The 20907-nt window shown below is 56.3% G+C and overlaps 1 protein-coding gene across 3 annotated transcripts in view; it reads left to right on the top strand.

Moving 5' to 3' along the window:
- GTF2IRD1 (GTF2I repeat domain containing 1) overlaps positions 1-20907 on the top strand; it is a 108301-nt gene that overhangs the window by 18594 nt on the left and 68800 nt on the right. For all 3 annotated transcript variants that reach the window (XM_029948492.1, XM_029948493.1, XM_029948491.1), the window contains exons 2-3: positions 17184-17312; positions 20251-20392. In XM_029948492.1, coding sequence (XP_029804352.1) covers positions 17190-17312; positions 20251-20392 — 265 coding nt within the window. In that variant the 5' untranslated portion in view covers positions 17184-17189. The remainder of the gene's footprint in view (positions 1-17183; positions 17313-20250; positions 20393-20907) is intronic.

The raw sequence follows: 20907 nt of genomic DNA, 5'->3' as shown, positions 1-20907 counted from the left end.
GCAGGCCCGAGGCGGGATTGCGATTTCTCATCCTAGTCACGCAGGCGGCGGCTGCCCCTGCCCGCCCGCCAGGAGCCAGGAGCTGGGAGCCAGACTTTAAATAACGGGGTAGAAACCTGATCCCGGAGAGCTGTCTACCCACGGGAGCCCAGTCTCCCCTCCTGGTGAGGCAGGCACAGGGCAGCCGGGCCACCTTCCATTGTAGTGCCCAGAGCCCAGGCATGGCCCCAGCCTGGTCGTGAGGAGCCCTGTCTGGGAAGAGTCAGCCCCCGTTGGTGAGCCCCTCTCTACCTGGGAGGCATAACACTGTACCTTCTGGAGCCCTTGAACTCAGAGGAGACGCGCTTCCTGGCCACAGCCCTGCCCCTTCCTCCATGCCCCCCCTCCACAGAGAAGGCGGGGGGCCTCCCTCGATTTCCAGGAAAGCAGCCTGAGGCCTGTGTTTCCCTGCGGCTGCCCTTTGCCCGCAGCCGGGGTCTGCCTTCCTGTATTGGGGGCGGGGTGGCTGGAAGGAGAAAGGTTTCTGTCCTTTCCTTCCAAACCGCACAAGTGATGCATCCTTAGTTCAGAGAATGTACAAAAAAAAGAAAAGTAGAGGGGAGGGAAGTCTAGTCCAGCGAGGCGTCAGTCCGCTTCATCCCTGGCTTTTCCTCGGGCACCTGAGGCTGCTCATCCGTCCACTGCTGGCTCCAGGCCCCCACGGGGCACTTGGATCATTTGCTGTTTCCCTTTGGCGTGTGTGTGCGCCGCGCGTGTACTGCGTGTATTTCCAGATGTGTGACCTGCTTTGGCGAAATGCCTTTGTACATCCATCTTTGTGTTTCGGATCATTTCCTTGGGGTAAATTGATAGAAATGAAAGTGCTGGTCACGGGGTGGGGATTCTCGGTTCAACAGCCCCTCGAGGTCCGTTGAGACGGCTTTCCTGTTGTCCGCTGCCTAACGGGGGATTCCGATACCTGACGTCGTTTTAAAAACTTGTTATTGAGAACAAAAGCTGTTTGTTGTAAGTCAACAGCTCGGTAAGTTTTCAGAAACCAGTTCAGCCAAGGTAACAGTCCAGATCAAGAACAGAACATTCCCAGCTCCCAGAAGCCTTTCGTGCCTCCTTCCAGCAACCGCCCCCCCTCCCCCCCGAATGTCCACCATCCTGACTTCTAACACCGGAGTTCGGATGTGTTTGAGCCGCACATACATGGAACCCCACGGTGTAACCTTTCGCTCCTGGATGCTTTCCTCACGTTTGAGAGACTCAGCCGTGGGGCTGCGCGTAGTCATGGTTTGTCCGTGCGTCTGATGTCCTTTTCAACCGACCAGGCGCCCGGGAGAGCGCACCGGACGCAAGCCCGTGTGGGCACGGCCCTAAAGGCGGGATGCCCATCTTCAGAGAAATCAAGTTTGTGTCCCTGCAGCACCGGCACCAGTGACCAGGAGAGAACGCAGCCGGCACAGCAGTTAGGTGCAAGGGAGCGCACGGCGGCGTTGTGGCGTGGACATGCACGGGGGGTGCAGAGATCTGGGGTGCAGGCCGCCCCCTCTGGGCCTCAGATTCCCCAGATGCAAATGGAGGCGGTGTTCAGCACAGAGTCCGACATGAGGCTTGCACTTTAGAACGGTGAGATCATGACCTGAGCCAAAGTCGGACACGCAACTGAATGAACCACCCAGGTGCCCCTAATTTATTTAATTTTGAGAGAGAGTAAGCCGGGGAGGGGCACCAGGAGAGGGAGAGAGAGAATCCCAAGCAGCTCTCTGTTCTCCGCATGGAGCCAGACGCTGGGCTCAAACTCCCGAACGGGAGATCGTGACCCAAGCCAAAATCCAGAGTCAGAAGCTCAGCCAGCTGAGCCACCTGGGCACCCCCCTCGTTAAAGGGTCTTGGTCAACTGGCGGCGTCCACTTGTAGACTTCCAGGGATGGGGAGCCTGGGGGCTTCACAGGGGCTGTTCTTCCACTTGGGGACAGCCTATTACAATGTGAAATAAAAGGAACTCTACAAGAGGCTGCAACCAGAAGGGGTGTTTATTACGGGCCAGGCGGGGAGCAACCCGAAGTCTGGCCCCGAGCGAACGGCGAGGTTTGATTTTAAAGCCCTAATTATCAATCAGCTTGTAGCTAAGCCATAGGGAGGCAGCCAAGAACGCTGGATTCCTCTTGGCTGAGTCATGTTGTTTGCCTGTTTTGTCGGGTTCTGCAGGATGGGGTCTGGTGGGCTGTGGGAGTGGGATTAGCCAAGCCAGCTAGCAGAAGCGAGAAAGAAGCAGTTAAAGGGAACACGACCTACTTTTTATGGGGCATGTCACGAGGGTGACCTTCAACACAGCCCTCATGGTTGGGAAGTATTTCCTTGGGTCGAACCAAAGCCTATATCCCTGTGACTTCTGCTGTGACGTCAGTGAGCCTGGGACCGGTGCGGGACTTCAGAGCCAGTGATGGGCTCAAGGCCTAGGGAGACCGTGAGCGTCCCCAGACCTACTGTAGCAGGTGTTGCCCGGTAACAGTCAGTAAATAGCTGTTGTTGTTATTTAATTGGGGTAAGATACCTGTCACGTGAAACTGACCGTCACAACCATCTGTAGTGTTCAGCGCAGTAGTGTTAGGTGCAATGAGGCGAGTGTGCAGCCTGTCTCTGGAGCTTTCTCTTCTTCACACACTGAAACTCGGTCCCCAGTAAGCACCAGCGCCTCCGCCTCCCGCGAGCCCTCGGCACCCAGTGATCTGCTTCCTGTCTCTGAATACAACTGCTCTAGGTTCCTCATACAAGCAAGATGGTACAGAACCCGCCTTTTTGTGCCTGGCTTATTTTCTTCAGCGTGGTGTCCGTAAGGGTCACCCGTGTTGTGTCGGATTGCAGAATTTCCTTCCTTTTTAAAATTTTTGTTATTATTAAGTAAACTTTTTTTAAACGTTTATTTATTTTTGAGAGAGAGACAGAGAGACAGAGCACAAACAGGGGAGGGGGAGAGAGAGCAGGAGACACAGAATCTGAAGCAGGCTCCAGGCTCTGAGCTGTCAGCACAAAGCCTGACATGGGGCTCAAATCCATGACCCATGAGATCACGACCCGAGCTGAGGTTGGATGCTCAACAGACTAAGCCACCCAGGCACTCCTATTTTTATTTATTTTTTTTAAGTTTATTTATTTTGAGAGAGAGAGCGAGAGAGCCAGTGAGCAGGGGAGAGGCAGAGAGGGAGACACAGAGAGAATCCCAAGCAGGCTCCATGCTGTCAGCGCAGAGCCGGCACAGGGCTTGATCCCACAAACGGTCAGATCATGAGCTGAGCCGAAATCAGGAGTCAGACGCTCAACTGACTGAGCCAACCAGGCGCCCCATATTTTCCTTTTTATGCTGGATAATATCCTGTTGTATGTATAGACCACATTTTCTTTATCCATTCATCCGCTGAGGGACGCTTGGCTTGCTCCCACATTTTGCCTCCCGCCAGTTCCGCTGCCGTGAACACAGGTGTATAAGTATCTCTTTGGGACTATTTAGGATTGCAGACATGGCTCTAATGTAACATCTCCACCTTGGAGTGGACCTGGTAAGTCACCTCTTCTGGTCCTTGTCCGGTGCTGGAGTCCATTTATCCAGCGCCTGGCTGAGACTTCTTCCGCCCCGGGATGCACACCGGTGGGGGGCGGAAGGGGGGGACGGAGCCCTACTTCCTCCAGACACCCCTGACTGAGGGCCAGAGGGCGCCGTCGTGAGTGGGGTCATGGCAGCGGGAAGAGCAGGCCACATCCTCTCTGTCTCCAGATGCCCCGTAGAAGGAAGCGGCTGGAGAGGCTGCAGCAGGCAGAACTTCCCTAGTTGATGCTGGGGCGAAGTCCTCAAGGGCAAGGATCGAGGGATGGTGACATTTATCAGGAGAATCGTGGAGACTCAGGTCTCTTTTTTTTTTTTTTTTTTATGAAAAAATTTTTTGACATGTTTACTTATTTTTGAGAGAGAGAGCAGGGGAAGGGCAGAGAGAGAAGGAGACACAGAATCTGAAGCAGGCTCCAGGCTCCAAGTTGTCAACACAGAGCCCCAACACAGGGCTCGAACCCATGAACCATGAGATCGTGACTTGAGCCGAAGTCAGACGCTTAACCAACTGAGCCACCCAGGTGCCCCCAGACTCAAGTCTCTTAAGAATAGAGTCCATTTCAACTAACGTTACTTAGCCCCCCCCCGCCGCCAACAGTGCAGTGAGCTAGGTCTGACTTGCCCCATTTTACAGATGAGGAAAGCAAGGGTCAGGGAAATTAATAACTTGCTCATTACACTAGCCCCCTGGAAGGCAGGCATTTCTTCGAATGGTACCCAACACTAGGGCTTTTAAAAGTTTATTGGATTGTTTTATTTTCACTTATTTACATCCTACCTTATTTCAGAAGTGACTTAAAAGACTCCTAAGGAAACATAAACTCTAGTAAGGTGAAATTGAAAGGACAATAAAACAAAGAGTTATGGCTTAAAACGGAGCCGCCGGAAGTGAGTATGATTTGGAAGCGCATAACATGGACTCTGTTTCCGTTACGATCTTCTGGAAGTGGGGACCCAATCCTGGGCGCCTCCCTGCTCAGGGACCTCAAAGGAGCCGGCACCTCCTTTTTCTGGCTCTTTATGTGAAGTGATGGATTTGGTCACTTTGACCTAAAGGGGCAGCTGGCACCTGCTTCCTGGGCAGGGGAGAAGACAGTGGTGTGGGGGTCCTGCTGCAGACCCCTAGATTCTTGCTGTGGGTACCAAACTGGACACACGCTGTCTACTCAATTGGAAAGGGCATCTCAGTCTGTTATCAAAGACACGAGAGCAAACGATGGCTTTCTAGCCAATACATGCTGACTCACTAGGATGCTTTGGTTTTAACCTTTAAGAAAGTGTGATGGCCAGCGTGATGAGTTTTTCCCTGTGTATACACATGTATATCCAGCCACAAGAAAAATAAACCTCCACCAAAGGTGGCTTCACTGGGGCACCTGCCTGCCTTAGTTGGTAGAGCATGTGACTCTTGATCTCGGGGTCATGGGTTTGAGCCCCATGTTGGGTGTAGAGATTGCTTAAAAATAAAATCTTTAAAAAAATATTTATTTTGCGAGAGAGCATGGGAGGGGCAGAGAGAGGGGGGACAGAGGATCCAAAGCAGGCTCTGTGCTGACAGCAGGGAACCTAATGTGGGGCTCGAACTCATGAACCTTGGGATCAGGACCTGAGCCAGAGTTTGACATTTAACCCACTGAGCCAGCCAGGTGCCTCCCAAAATATAATCTTAAAAAAAAAAAGTGGCTTAAGGAATGTGGACATTTACTGTCTACCCTGAAGCCCAGAGGTGGGAGATTCTGAGTCATGACAGGTCTGTGCTGCTGTCCGCCACGTGGTGGCCTCACCTCCTGGTCCCCACGTGGCTGTCATGGCTGGAGGTGTCACATGCCAAAGGAGGACACCCCTTGGCCTCAGTCATGTTCTGAGAGGTAGGAGAACTTTTCCTAGAAGCCCCTCGAGTCTAAGTGGCCAGGACTGGGTTACACGCTTCTCCTTACCCTGTCCCAGGGAAGGGATTGATCTAAGTGCTCTATAATTGCCATGATTCACTGCCCCGAGCACCTGCCCTTAGATGCTAGGACACAATAGGGCTCTGCTAGCAGGGAGAAGGGGTCAGAGCTGGGGTTGGGACTCGGTGCCTGGACCGAGTCTGGGCTGCCTTTCAGTGTGCTGTGGCTGGTGTAGGACCCCTACCAGCTGCCCCTCTGGGATCCTTCCTAGGCAGGTCCAAGTGGAAGTCAGGGCTTTGACCTGTTTTATTCTGTCGGCTGCTATGATGGTGGACAGTGTGTGGGGGCATGGATTCAGGGCCCCCCTGGCAATTCATTCTCCACTGGGGAGCCCCTGGGATAGGAGATGAAGTGTGTGTGGGGGGGGGGCAGGCTGCTGGGGAGGAGGGAGGCCCCGCCCCCCTGGAGGAGAAATTCCTTTTTGTTTGTTCTCTCAAGCTTCTTTTTCAAGAAACACAAGCATATGGCAGCGGATGGTGCGGGGGCCGTGTTTGGGTGGTATCTGCTCTTGACTTTGCCTTTTGCGTGGCTGAGCGTGTTTTTTTTCTCACCGGCTCTTGAGGCCAGCTGGTGCCTAGGGCCCTGAGACTTGATTCAGAGGCATTCTCTCAGTGTCCAGAGAAATCCAGCCCTGTCCCGTGGTGGTTCTGGAGTTTCCAATGAGGACGGGATCGCAGAACTTTCTGGCAAGTCCAGGCCTGAGCTGTGTAGGTCTAAGCTGAGGAATGCGTGTGTGTGAAGGGGTGGGGGGGTGAGGGCAGGGGCTGGGACTTGCAGGTGGGGTGTGAGGGGTGTCCTGGATTCATTTCCCGAGATTGCTTTAACAAATTGCCGTAGACATGTGCGTTAAAATGACCAAAACTTATTCTCTCCCGGTTACGGAGGCCAGAACCAAATCAGTACCGTTGGGTCAAAATCAAGATGACAGCAGAGCTGTGCCCTCTCCAGAGGCCGCAGGGCAGAATCCGCTCCTTGTCTCGCCCTGCCTCTGCTGGCTGCTGGCACTCTGGCCTGTGGCTGCATCACTCACCCCTGCAGCCAGCACCTTCAGATTCTCTCTGCTCTGCTTCTCATGGCCTTCTCGTCCCTGTGTGTCAAGTCTCCCATCCTCTTACAAGGACACATGCGATGGCATTTAGGGCCCACCTCCATAATCCAGGATAATCTCTCCATCTCACCGTCATTAATTTAATTGCGTCTGCCGAAGTGATTTCTCCATCTAAGGGGACATTTACAGGCTGCCGGGCTTACCGCATGGCATCTTTTGGGGGCCACGTTTGAGCCCACTGCGAGTCTCCAGGGGTGAATGAGAGCAGTCGTTCTTGGCTAATACATGCTGGCCAGGAAGACGAAGGCAGATGGACCTTCCCTTCCTGTTCCCAACTCAGCTGTGTCTCCATGGGGGAGTTGGGGGGGCAGTGCACATGCATGTGGCACCCCAAACATGTGCAACCTCTAGCTGCCCTCCCAACAGCTGCCTGTCAGAGGTGTGCTTGCATCTGTGTGCTGTGTCAGTTACCTACCGCTGTGTAACAAGTAGCCCCAAACTTAGCCATGTCAGATGGCAGTCATTTCTGATTTTAATCTCTCTGTTTGGGGCTTGACTGGACTCAGTTTGATGGTTCTTGCTCAGGGTCTGCTGCATTGGCAGAAGATGGCTGGGGTCAGGGTTGCCGCAGAGACTCCCTTACCCACTGGCAGCCGCCCTGGGAGAGACCTGGGTCTCCTCAGGCCTCACTGGGTCCACCTGACTTCCACGGTGGCGTCAAGATAGCTGCACTTCATGCATGTCGGCTTGGGGCTCCCATGCTGAGCATCTTGGAGAAAATGAGAAGCCTTGTGTCTTTTGGAATCTGGCTTTGGAGGTCATGTGGCAGCACTGGCAGGGTTCTCTGTTGGTCAGAAGTGAGTTATTTTTTTATAAAGTTTTTTAACATTTACTTATTTTTGAGAGAGAGAGACAGACAGAGTGTGAATGGGGGAGGGGCAGACAGAAAGAGGGAGACGCAGAATCCGAAGCCGGTTCCAGGCTCTGAGCTGTCATTACAGAGTCCGACTCGAGGCTCAAACTCATGGACTGTGAGATCATGATCTGAGCTGGAGCTGGATACTTAACCGACAGAGCCCCCCGGGCACCTCCACAAGTGAGTTATTAAGGTCCATGTTCAAGAGGAGGGGAATTGGATGTCTCCACTCGTTGGGAGATGTGTCAAAGAAGTTGCTGCCATGTTTATTTATTTATTTATTTTAATGTTTTTTATTTATTTTTGAGAGAGAGACACAGCGCAAGCAGGGGAGAGTCAGAGAGAGAGGGAGATACAGAATCCAAAGACATGCTCCTGGCTCTGAGCTAGCTGTCAGCACAGAGCCCAATGTGGGGTTTGAACCCACGAACCATGAGATCATGACCTGAGCCAAAGTCAGATGCTTAACCGACTGAGCCACCCAGGCACCCATGCTGTCATGTTTAAATCCACCGAGGGCAAACAGGGAAGAAGCCTTAAGGGCCCAGAACGGGGATTTGTTTGCCCAGTGGACTCCAGGGGCCTGAGCACCTCCAAGGTATTCTGGGGGCACATTCCTATTCTGGGAGGGGGGTGTCCCTCCGAGGGGGCTGGAGCAGGGCCCCCTCTAAAGTATGAGCCCAGGCTCTGGGGCTGAGTAGGGGGATGGCACAGGGTGTCTCCCGCTGGGCAGTCTCAGAATCTGACTGTGGTCTTGAAACGACCCAAGGTTCTGCTCTGGCTGGTGCCACAGTGCCTTTGCCAGTGCCACCCCCCGGCCAGCCTACCCCCCACCTGCCTCACCTACCTTCCACCTGTCCTGCAATTCTTCCAGACCTGCATAAACAGCCCCTCCACCCCAGATTCCTGACCCAGTTCTGTGTAGCAGGCTCGTTCTTGGCAGGCCCAGGGAGGGGGGCACACAGGAGCTGGTGGTCTCATGGAGGCCCAGACACCTCTGCGTCCGAGGAAGACGGAGCTGTGGGTGTCCAGACAGGGGAGTCTGGACTGGAGGCACCGGTGTCCCTGACAACAGCTAAAAGTGGGCCAGGCAGAGGGCACAGGTGTCTCTTTCAGAGGGCACAGAGGTGCTGGCTCCCAGAAACCAGAGGCCAGGTGTGTCCAGGGGCCTGCAGGCTGGTGTGCAAGGCCATGGAGGGCGGGCGGTGAAGCCAGGAGCAGGGACGAGCTGTGGCTGTGACTCTGGACAGGACCGTGGTCCCCGAGGGCAGGGCTTGAATCCTGTTGACCCATGTGCCCAGCAGGGTGGTCCTGCCTTCTCTGTGAGGGTCTCTCTGCACCCAGAGCGAGGACACCGTGTGGGGATTTGGCCCCAGGATGCCTCGCATCGAGCACACTCGTGTGTGCACCTGAGCGTGCATGTGAGCGTGTCCGCGTGTTTGGGTTGCTCATGCTCACACTCCCCCCTGGGTCAGAGATATGCTTGTCAAGCACACACACACCCCAGTCCCTGCCTTGCCCCCTTCCAGCAAAGGCCACTGAGTGTCCATTCTAATCTTAGAGTTGACACTAGAGTGGACACTCAGTGAGGACAACCAAACTCTTCCCTTCCTTCTGTAGGGAAGGCTATGTATCTGCAAGCCAAGCTTCATTCCTCGTGCCTCTCTGCACAGAAATGGTAATATCATCTTGTGCTCCCAGAGAACTCCTATTCACCCTTCAAAACCCATCTCAATATTCATCAAATCAGGGAAACCTTGTGTGGAGACTCCTCTACCTCCCCGAAGCTAAGTAAACAGAAAGTGTGGGTAACCTGTAGCCCTACCCCCCCACCCCTCCCACCCGGTCAAGCTCTGTAGCCTTGATGAGCTTCCCCACTTGTCCTTATTTATGGTCTGCGAATTCTCTGTAGACACGCTGGCCCTGTGGGCTCTAGGAGGGCAGGTGGGGCTGTCTGAGTCATTTCCAAGTCTGCCTAACCCGGGGTAGGCTCCCAGGAGGATTGAATGAACAGGTTGGGGTGAAGGGAGGCCAGGGAAACATCCTCCCCCCAAGGGGGGCCTCATTAGAGGCAGCCGGCCTCAGCTTCTGCCCAGGTGTTGTGGATGCAGACTGGTGCCCCCCTCCCAATAGTGCTCTGCCCGGGGTGTGCTCTCTGTTCTGTCCCACGCGGCCCAGTTGGGGGGCTGATGAGGACCCTTGAGGATTAACAAGTATGTGAAGGGGAAGGATGCACATGCCCCCGATACAGAGGGGCCTGGAGCATTCCCAGCCCTTTGGGGGAGCCCTCGCTCACCACTCCCTGGACGTGCTGACTGTAGGAGGGCTGACAGTGTTTGTTTCTTGGTTCGATCTCAAGCCCACGGGGACAAGTGACCATCTCCAGCCTGGTGGGCCAAGCCACACGCAGTCCCTATGGTCGAGGGTTGTTCACACCCCGTCTCCTTCCTTACCCTTCCTCATCCATTCCACACTCTGCTCTCTCTGACACACGCACCGTCACACCCATGCACCCCAGCGGACATGCTTGCAGACACCCACTCACACGCCTGATCTCCTGAGCATGCGCCCTCCCGGCTGTGGATTCCCAGCCAGGCCTCCAGTGGCCCCAGGCTCATGGGCAGGCCCGATTCCCCAATCCCGCCTTGGGGCTCCTCGCCTGGGCCCCAGGGCCCTCCTCTCCCCACCGGCCCAGCTGAGCCCACTCCTCTGTCGGCATCCCAGAGGGGAGTGGTTGAAGGCTGCTGTCGCAGGGACCCCGATTCAATCGGGGCCATCTGGGCCCAGGTCCCGCTCCTGCCACCTCCAGGCTCTGGCGTTTATGGTCAGGGTGCTCGAAGCTCGAAGTCCTGCTCTGGAAAGGGAGGGTAGTTGGGTGCATTAACCAGACATCGAGTCTAACCAGTCCTGGGTACTCAGGAGGCAGCCACTTCGCGCCATCCCTTACTCCCCTCTCCTGAGCCCCTGGCAGAGAGTGGTGGTCCCGCCCACACCCTCGACACTTGCTGTTTGGGGTTCAGGCCCCTTCGGGGATCTCCTGTGTGTCGCTCTGAACCCCTGGGCGGACGGTGTGGAAGACTGGTACCTGGACCCCCGTCACTGAATGCACAAGCCCTGCCTCAGTCTCTCTCTGCTTGCCTCCTGCCAGGAGCATGGCCAGCCCCACAGATCTCTTCGGCCACCCTGCTGGCCTGTCAGCACTCCTGAGGTTCCACCCTGAGCCCCATGTATCGGAATTAGGAGTCCCGCCCTGTGTAGGAGCAGAAAGGGACTGTTTTGTCATCCTGGTTTTGTCACTCCCTTTTGACCAGGAATGTCCTAGAAGTCTTGGTTTCTTTGCCCTTAAAATGGGCGGAGTCCCCTCCCTCCTGACCGCTCCCTGGACAGAGGTCACAGATGTCAGGATGCTTGTGAACAGGGCAGCAGTGTCTGAAGGGGCCCTGCTGGTCAGCTGTGGTCGGTGGTCACGAGGGCATCTCTTCCGCCTAGGAGAGGAGGGGGGAGCTGGTGGCGGAAGCAGGGCAAGGCGGGGGAGGGAGAATGGTGGGGTGGGACCCTCAGATGAGGGGGCATCCAGATGCTGGCAAAATATGTTTATTTTGAGAGAGAGCAGGCAAGGGACTGAGAGGGGGACAGAGAATCGGAAGTGGGCTCCATGCTGACAGCAGAGAGCCCAACACGGGGCTCGAACTCATGAACCATGAGATCATGACCTGAGCCAAAGCTGGACACTTAAACAACTGAGCCCCCAGGCGCCCGGAAAGGGGCGTTTTAAACGGGCAGGGCCGGGGGTTTATCTGCAGCCCTCACATTTTTTGCTCGTACATCCCTCTCCCACCTCCGAGCCCATCAGCCTTGTTCACTTGGTTCAGGTTGTGCATCCCTGTGGGAGGTCAGGTCCCCAGCAGAGCGAGTGCCTGTCTCCCCAGGCGTGCAGGCCATGGGAGGTGGAAAGGATGGGCAGAAGGGCACCCTCCATGTAACCTCCCAGCTGGCCTGCAGCGCCCAGTACGGGGTGTCTGGGACTGGGGACTGCAACCGCGGGTGCTGTCTGCCAGCGCCAGCCCTGGGCCCGCTGCAGGGGGCTTTGGGCCCGACTCCCCCTGGTGCCTCCCCACTGGAGACAGGTCTGCCTTGGGTCGGGGCAGTGGTGACTCAGACAGGCACTTGGCTAACCCTTGGCTCAGAGACCGGGCTGGCTCTGGCTCTTGGCGACCGGCAAGGCTGCCGCTGTCTGGGCGAGGGAGTCCCCAGCTGCTGGGCAACTGGAACCCTGCCGAGGTCATCCAGGCTGTACCTGATTGCGGGTTCGCCTCGCCCGGGACCTTAAAGATCAGCAGCCCGTCCCTGCTGCAGACCTGTCGCCTCAGGGCTCCCAAGGTGCAGGCCCATGAGGCTGGGGGGGTGGTCCCAGATGCAGAGTGGTGGGGGGCAGGCATCACACCACAGCGTCCCAGGGTCTTCCCTCCGCCTCTGCCTTTTTGTGCTTCACAAAGCAAGACTGTCCCCTGTGGCTCACCTGCTCTTCAGACAGGTCAGGAGAGTGGCTTTCTCCCCAGACAAGGTGGTTCTGTCCCCTCCCCCGGGAGCTACCCAAGCCTGCCTCACTTTGTTAGGTAAACTTGAGTTTTTGGACCTGAAGACAGGACCTACTGGCCATCCCCTGGCCTTCCTGTCTGTCTCTCATTCTCAGCGGCTGGTAGGGGCTTTTTGGGCTCCTGGTATATTGGTCCCTGTGTCTGTGATGAGCTGTCCCAATTTTCCTGGCACTGAGGGGTCTCCCAGGACAGGGGACTTTCTGTGCTCAAGTCAGAAAAGTTCTGGGTGGGGCGCCTGGGCTCGGTCGGTTGAGCATCCAACTTCCACTCAGGTCATGATCTCGTGGTTCGAGAGTTCGAGCCCCACATCGGGCTCAGTGTTCATGGCTCAGAGCCTGGAGCCTGCTTCTGATTCTGTATCTCCCTCTCTCTCTGCCTCTCCACTGCTCGCACTGTCTCTTTCTGCCTCTCAAAAATGAATAAATACCAAAAAAAAAAAAAAAAGAAGAAAAGTCCTAGGCGAACAAGGGAAGTTGGTCACCCTCCCTGCATATCAGCCATGGATTCAATCAGTTGATCTTTCTGTTCCCCACATCCTGGTGGGTGTGAGGAATATGGTCCTCCTGCTTTTTTCTTTTTTTCTTTTTTTTAGTTTATTTTGAGAGAGACAGGGAGTAAGTGGGGGAGGGGCAGGGAGAGAGAATCCCAAGCAAGCTCCACGCTGTCAGCACAGAGCCTGATGCGGAGCTCGAACCCACAAACCATGAGATCGTGACCTGAGCTGAAGTCAGATGCTTAACCGACTAAGCCATACCGGTGCCCTTTGCTACTTCTTGAAGATAAGACCAGGCTTGAGGACAGACAGACAGACCAACAGACCTTATCCCTACTACCCACTGACTGGGGGCCTCGGGCAAGCCCCTTTCCTCATCTTTGCGCTGGAGGGTGATGTGCGCAAAGAGGTCCATCCACTCACTGATGCCCCACCACGGACCAGTGTCCGTGGCGCCGACGCAGACCACGCAGAGGAGCACCTGGCCACAACACCTGTCTGGCCGGGCACCTCAGTCACTTTCACTTCCTGGACTGTTCTCTGATTCAAGTACCTCCCACATTGACTCCCTCCTTTTTTTAATTTTAGTTTTTTGAGAGCCTGGCAAGTCCAAAGTTGTCACTCTGCTTATAGCTTGTGAGCGTCCCAGTTCCTGCCTCACGTGGCCCGCTGTCACTCCGGCTAGTTCCCCGAGGACATGTGGTGTGCCCATGCCAGCCCAAGCAGGCGTTCGAGGCAGTGGGTATATGGTAGGCCCGGCAGGCACGGCCCCGGCCTCGCAGCACTCACGCCGTTGGGGATGTTGGGGGAGAAACACCTGAACGAGCCCCTTCGGATTGCAGCGGGTTCTGCACGGAAAATAAGAGATGGGGAGCCTGGGGTGCCTGGGCGGCTCAGCGGGTTAAGGAACAGGTCGTGAGATGGGGTGTGGAGACGGTTTGAGATTCCCTCTTTCCCTCTTTCTCAAAGAAATAGAAAATAAGTTTATTTTAAAAAGTTGGGCAGGGTGGCTCAGTCGGTTAAGCGTCCGACTTCAGCTCAGGTCATGATCTCATGGTTCGTGGGTTTGAGCCCCATGTCGGGCTCTATGCCGACAGCTCGGAGCCTAGAGCCTGCTTCGGATTCTGTGTCTCTGTCTCTCCCTGTTCCCCGCTCATAAGTAAATAAACATTAAAAAAAATTAAAATTTTTATAAACAGAAAAAGAAACGAGGGAGAAGGGAGGCCTCGGCTTGAGCCTGGGCACCTGGGCAGCCGGTGCGGGAGAAGCAGGGCTGAGCGGGAAAACACAGGGCCTGCTTATTAGACATGGAAGAGGACAGGGAAGGGGTGGAGGGGGCAGGTGAAGAGAGGGGAGGGAGAGAGAGAAGCCCAGAGTCACCAGCCTGTGGGTGACACTTAAGCCAAAGCATTGCCTGGCAGCGAGGGACAGAATTGGACGGGGAAGAGGAGGGTCTGGGACTGAGCCAGAGCCCCGCCCCCAGGGCTAGGTTAGCGGTCAACGCCAGCAGCTCCAGAGGCCCGGAGGTGGGAAGAGAAGCAGGTGGCCGGCAGCCTCTGGGGACGAACCTGTGGAGGGAGAGAGGAGAGAGGGTGCCCAGGCCTCCTTGCTTGCGTCCGGGCCCTGGCAGACCCTGGCTGCTTGTGTCCTGCTTCTGGGACCAGCCACCTGTCCCCAGAAGGTGTCATTTCTGGTGTCCTTTCTGGGGGCCCCAGAGCAGCACTTAGCCACCGATGCTTGAAGGCTTTGGCCAGGGCTCCTGTCCTTACCGCCAGCCCCCACGCCCCGGACTCTGGCCTGTGTGTGCCGGGCACTTGCGTCCTGATTTATCGCTCTGGTCCTTGCCTTCTCTCTTCTGAGTAGTGTGTTAGTTTTATTGAGTGTTTTTCTCCCCGCGTCCAGGTAGAGCTACCCCCCACCCTGCAAACCAGGAAACTAGGCAGCGGGGAGGGGGTGGGTTGTGTGTGTGCCTGGGTGGCTCAATCAGTGAAGCGTCCAACTCCCGATTTCGGCTCAGGTCATGATCTCATGATCGTGAGTTCAAAGCCTACATCGGGCTCCATGCTAACGGTGCAGAGCCTGCTTGAGGTTCTCTCTCCCTCTCTCTCTCTGCCCCTACTTTGCTCACACACACACACACTCACACACACACACACAGACACACACACACTTTCTCTCTCTCTCTCAAAACAAATAAACTTAAAAAAAAACTTTAAATTTGTTTTAATGTTTATTTTTGAAGGACAGAAAAGGGAGAGTCAGAGCATGTGCAGGGGAGGGCAGAGAGAGGGAGACACAGAATCCGAAGCAGGCTCCAGGCTCTGAGCTTTAGCACAGAGCCCCCACGCGAGGCTCGAGCTCACAAAGTGTGAGGTCAGCTTCTTACCCAACAGAACCACCAGGTGCCTCCCCCAAACCCTTTAAAACAAACAAGGAAACTAGGCTTTGGGGTGGTTGACCCACCGTGGTCCTCTTTCCAGGCCTTGGTCTGGGTCTCCCCGTGGGTGAGGTTTCTGGCTCCCGGCCCAATGCTCTGGCCCCTCTGTCCCATCCACAGCAGCCCTGGCCATTTGCAGGGAGGGGGGTGGGGTCTTCTCCCTCCTGCATCCCTATGTGCACCCCCTTGCTCGGGACAAGGAATCAGGGGACCGCCCAAGCCGAGCCCCCCTTTCCACCCGCCCTCCCTCTCTGAGTCCCTGGTTCTTTCTTAAATGGATTAGGACTCCGCAGGAAGGAGCCAACAGCTGTCTGGACTACCCGGAGGCCAGGACTGTCTGGTGCCTCCTGCTTTGCCCTGATTCAATTTGGGCCTCAGCAGCTGGGAGGCTGGCAGGCTGAGGTCCATCTGGGGGTAGCTGGAGGTGGGGAGAAGCTTTCCCGCGTCCCCAGGCAGGCAAACCTCTCAGCTGGTTACAGGGCAGACCGTCTGGTGGCCTTCATGCCCCAGAAGGCTCCAAGCGAGGCTACTGGCTGCCCTTTGGGCCCTTAGGGTGTCCCGGACGTGGCCCATCGAACCCTCAGCATCCCTTAATACCATGGACTTCAAACATTTATAAAATTGCAGCCTGGGAGAAGAAAGACATTTTATAAGTATTTCGAAGTGAACCCAATTCACATGGTGGCCGGCGGCGGCCTGGCCAGTTGTTAAAATCAATATTTATTCACAGCCAAATAGCAGGCGTGGGCCGGAGTCGGACTCTGGTTGTGCTCCTGGTTCCTTTGCGTTGTTTCCAGCACTGAAGCTCAGCCGCTTCTCGCCTTGTTACATGTGCGGCGCTCTGACACTCGTTCTGGGTCGCGATCTCCCCCTGCTGCGCCCGGGCCCTGGGGGGTCGCCAGTCCCTGCCCTCACAGAGCTTACAGTCCAAGGGACAGCTGTGGTAGCACAAGACACTCTGAGGTTGGCGCCCTTCACAACGCCAGGCCCAGCCGTCGGCCTGCCTGGTGCCCCCGTCCTCAGGAAGTAGACAGACAGCACCCACAGACTCTGACACTTGCTCCCCTGAACTGGCGGGGGGGCCAACGCACAGAGCACTGGAGCTGCTGAGCCCAGAGAGGGAAACCAAGAGCCCCTGCCTCCATGCTCTGCTCTCTCCTTTGCTTGGATTGGCGAGAGAGCAGGCATTTCTGGAAGGTTCTGGCACCAGGGCAGCCTGTGGGGAGAGGGTGGGGTACCCCCAAACCCTGCCTCTGCCTCCAGAAGTTCTGGTGAGGGAGGGGCAGGAAGGAACTGGAACCGAGGGAAGCCTTTGTATCTAGCGGGTCCCGGTGCTGGGCTGCCTGGGGTGGCCCTGACTCTGGGCCCTGGGTGGAGGGCGCCCCAGCAGGGGGAGGATGCACCTCCGTCCTCCAGGAGCCTCATGACTACGGGACAAAGTCCTGTCTTAGGACAATCCTGCTCAGAGATGAAGTGGCCTCCGCCCCTTCAGTATCTTTCTGAACTCAGGGGCCTCGGGCCCGTGACCTTGCTCAGGGAAGCGTGTGGCTTGATCGAAAGCTGTGACAGAGGAGGCCAGAGAGGATGGGGCAGGAAGGGCCAGGAGGTGGGGCAGCGAAGGCTCATCATTAAAAGCCGAGTGGACAGTCAGTAGACGACAGGGGTACTCAGCTCAGGGAGAATGCACGTGGGTATGTTTTGGGGACTGTGATTCTTGGCTCAGTAACTGGAGCTTGGGGTGTGCGAGGGGAGCTGGGTGGGGGACAGGGTCCAGAGGTGGGCAGTAAGGAGCCACGGAGGGTGTGTGAGTGAGGGAGAGCCACGGCCAGAGTACGTGCAGGGGAGAGCTGGCGGTTGAGGTGCCAGGCAGCCTGGTCCTGGGGCCAGGGTGCAGATGTGGGGGACGTGCCGTGGAGCACGCCCCCCCAGCCTCCCTGCCGTCTGTGCCCGCGCCCCCGTGGAGCTGGGTGCAGGCCGCCCCCTCTCCAGGCCTGTGGGGCTCTAACGCCTTCATGCGTACAAGGCCCTCAGGTGAAGGGGTGGCCAGCTCTTGATACGTCCAACTCGGGAAGTGGAGGTGGCCCCCGGGGGCCTGATGGGGTGGGGTGGGCAGCTCTACACGCCCACCTCTTCTTCCTTCCTCCGTCCAGGTGACCATGGCCTTGTTGGGGAAGCGCTGTGACATTCCCGCCAACGGCTGCGGGCCTGACCGCTGGAACTCCGCCTTCACGCGCAAGGACGAGATCATCACCAGCCTCGTGTCTGCCTTAGATTCCATGGTGAGTGGCCCTGTCTGCCCTGGGGGAGCGGAAGCTGACCTCAGAGCCGAGGTCTCAGTGGCCCCTGCTGCAGAAGTGGGCGCATCAGTGGGGAGGAGGCCAAAGTGATCAGAGATGTAAAAATCCAGCCCTGTGAGTAACCGCTGTAGCCTCGTCCCTCATCTTCAGTACCTCGTGCCATTTGAGCCCCATCCCTGGGAGGGTCCCAGGCTTCCCTCGCGTCAGGTCCTCTGGAGGATCATGTGTGGGCAGTGATTTGCGAAAGAGCTGTAATCCCCGAGGTGAAAAGCAAGATCTGTAACTGAGTCTAAGGACCAGGGGAGAGAAATGGGGCCTCAGAAATCATGATGGTGAGGATGTTTTGTCCCAAATAAGGAAATAGGAATGTCCTTTTCCTGCAGCCTTTTCCTAGGAGAAGGTTCTGTGGCAGAGGGTAGGCGGGTATTAGAATCTATCTGGCATCAGTTAGCTGCACCCCTGCATTTTAGGATGATAAAATGGAAGTTCAGAGAGGGCTGTACCTTGCCTAGAGTCACACAGCATGGCCAGTTTTTATTTTACTTTTGTTAATGTTTATTTAGTGATTTTGGGTTGGGGGTAGAGCATGCACAGGAGCAGGGAGAGAGGGAGAGAGAAGTCCCAGGTAGGCTCCCCAGTGTCAGCTCAGTGCCCGATGTGGGGTTCAATCCCACAAACCATGAGTTCATGAGCTGAAATCACGAGTTTAATGCTTAACTGACTGAGCCACCCAGGTGCCCCTTCATCTTTATAGATTTAATAGGTTTGTGTCTTTAAGTTTTTCTTAATGTTTATTTACCTATCTTGAGAGAGAGAGAGAGAGAGAGAGAGAGTGCCAAGCAGGCTCCCGACTGCCCATGCAGAGCCTGATGTGGGGCTCGATCCCACAAACTTGGAGATCTTGAGCTGAAATCAGAAGTCGGATGCTTCACCGACTGAGCCACCCAGGTGCCCCAGCATGATCAGCTTTCAAAGTGGCCTCTCAGGTGCAAAGTCAACAGTTTCCTAAGAACAAAGGGCCTCCTTCCAGGCCGTTCCTGCATAGGGAACTCAGGCACCATTCAGGTGGTATGTGTGGGCCCGGGGCGGTAGGCTCTGCTGTGGAGGTCAGCTGGTGTGACCTGTCCCTGAGCTGAGCGGCCTTGGTGAGGCCGGGAGCCCCAGGAGCACAGCCCTGCGACCCACAGCAGTGTTAGCTCGGTGGCAATGGCATGGTCAGCTATGACAACGGGCAGTGATGGCCAGCCCCACAACCACTGGCCATATGCGGAAATAGACATTTAAATTGTAGTCAGTTAAGGGACACCTGGGTGGCTCAGTCTGTTAAGCGTCTGACTCTTGGTTTCGGCTCAGCTCATGATCTCGTGGTTTCATGGGTTTGAGCCCTGCATCGGGCTCTGTGCCAACAGTGCAGAGCCTACTTGGGATTTTTTTCTCTCTCTCCCTCTCTCCTGCTCGCACCATCTCTGTCTCTCTCAATGATAAATAAATAAATAAATAAATTGTATTAGTTGAAATGAAATAAGATAGTTCAGTCGCTCAGCTGTGCTGGCCTCATTTCTGGTGCTCCGTGGCCACAGGGGGCTAGTGGCTGTGGCATCGGAATGTGCAGAAGCAGCCCATATCCATCATGATGGAAAGTTCTGTTGGACAGCACTGCCCTGGAAGGTGTTACAGAGGCCCGGAGGAGGAGCGGTGGCCCTGTAGCTGTCCTGGGCGCATGGGCAAGACCCCTTCCCCTGGCCTTGGGTCCCGATATGGCCTTCACGAGGGACCCTAAGGTTAACAATAACACTTGCTCAGCCATGATTGACTCTGGCATCATCTGGGGCTCAGGGCCTGGGCCCTCGGGTGGTTGCATGGGGTGCGGGGCCGGACCTCTGCTGGGGCGCTTCCTCACAGCCCAGGTCTCTGTGTCTCTGGGGACTACAATTCCCTGCTGTGGCCTCAGCACACAAGGGAGTGAGCATTTCCTCCAGCAGGTTGTTTGAATGTTCATAGGAAGTCAACACCCACCCTTTACTGCCGGAGAGCCTAGGGGACAGGCTTGCTGGCTCTACAGGGTCCCTGTCCCGTTTCCTCAGCAGAGCGACTCTGGATATGGCCCAGAGAGGTTGAGGAGCCTGTCCCAGATCACACAGCCAGCAGAGCTCCGGCTCAGATGAACACCAGCATTCCCGAGGCGCTGAATGCAAACAGAGCTTTGCAGGCACTTTTTCTGCTGACCTGGGGCAGAGGGCCGAGATGCTGGGTTGCAGGGCCCCAGTGTTAGCGCCTCCCATGCTGTGGGCCGGCCAGCCTCACCTCTGGGGCTGCAAAAATCACCCACGCGATACCCCAGTTTAGAGATCTGTTTTCCTGCCAGCCAGGCCTTGCTGAATCCCTACAACCTAGCCCACTGACAACCTGGGCGCTCGGCCACTTGTCCCCATTCTGCAGATTTAGAAACAGAGACGGTAGTGACTTACGTTAATCCCAGAGCAGGAAGGGGCTAATGGAGGGATTTTAGCCTGGATCTGTCTGAGCCTTGGTTCTCCTGCCCCTCCTCCCCGCTTAGTTAGGACATGGAGGAAACCTAAGACAGGATTGTCCCTGGGCCTGGGGCCAGGGGCCAGGCCTCAGGCAGGAAGCCTCCTGCCCCCCCCCCCCCCCCGCCGGGTGCAAGGAGGACCTGGGAGGAGGCCATGTGTCTTCGTTCTGTTTTCTTTGCTGACCTTGGCCAAGCTTTGGAGGGGAGGGGGTCATGCACTCATTCTTGCTGCAGACCCACTGAGAACATTGGAGGGGTGACCTCTCCCTCGGGCTGTTGGCGGGCTCTCAGGCAGCTGGGAATGTCCATTGCAGCCCCAAAGCTGTCACTGGAGGTGTCCTCAAGCCGGGAGACCTTCCCCTGGCTCATGTACCCTGCTACCCACTGCAGTGCTCAGCGCTGTCCAAGCTGAATGCGGAGGTGGCCTGTGTCGCTGTGCACGAGGAGAGTGCCTTCGTCGTGGGCACTGAGAGGGGGAGAATGTTCCTGAGCACCCGGAAGGAGCTGCAATCAGACTTCCTCAGGTTCTGCAGTGAGTACCTGGGGGCGGGGCCTGTGATTCAGGGGCGGGGCTGTGGTCCATGAGGGCGGGGCCTGCTGTCCCTGGGCGCATGTGGTCCCTGAGGGCGGGGACTCTGGGACATCTCAGGTTCCCCAGAGCAATTACAGGGGGCCGTGTTGGGGGCAGGGCACTGACGGGAAGGGTTATGTAGGCTTCCCAACATAGCATCGTTGGGACGGCCAGAGTTTTTGTTGGAATCATACACAGCTCCTCGCTCAATAGACCCTGGCTGATGCAACCCCAGGGTGGGCCAGGCCCAACACCTGCATCTGCTCATGGACAGAGGGGACACTGAAGCCCAGTGTTGCCTGCTTTCTGTGCGTCTCTGACATGGGGACCAAGTACATTTGTCCACCTAATACTTACTGAGTACCTACTGTGTGAGGCACCCTTTACGGTGCTGACTCAGATATCCTGATGGCAGCCCTATGGGGTAGGCCTTCTCATTGTTAGAGCAACAATCTTGGAGCCGCCTCCTGGTGGCT

The sequence above is a fragment of the Suricata suricatta genome, chromosome 8 (assembly GCF_006229205.1).
Source record: "Suricata suricatta isolate VVHF042 chromosome 8, meerkat_22Aug2017_6uvM2_HiC, whole genome shotgun sequence".
Classification (NCBI taxonomy): domain Eukaryota; kingdom Metazoa; phylum Chordata; class Mammalia; order Carnivora; family Herpestidae; genus Suricata; species Suricata suricatta.
This window is presented reverse-complemented; position numbering and strand designations above follow the sequence as displayed.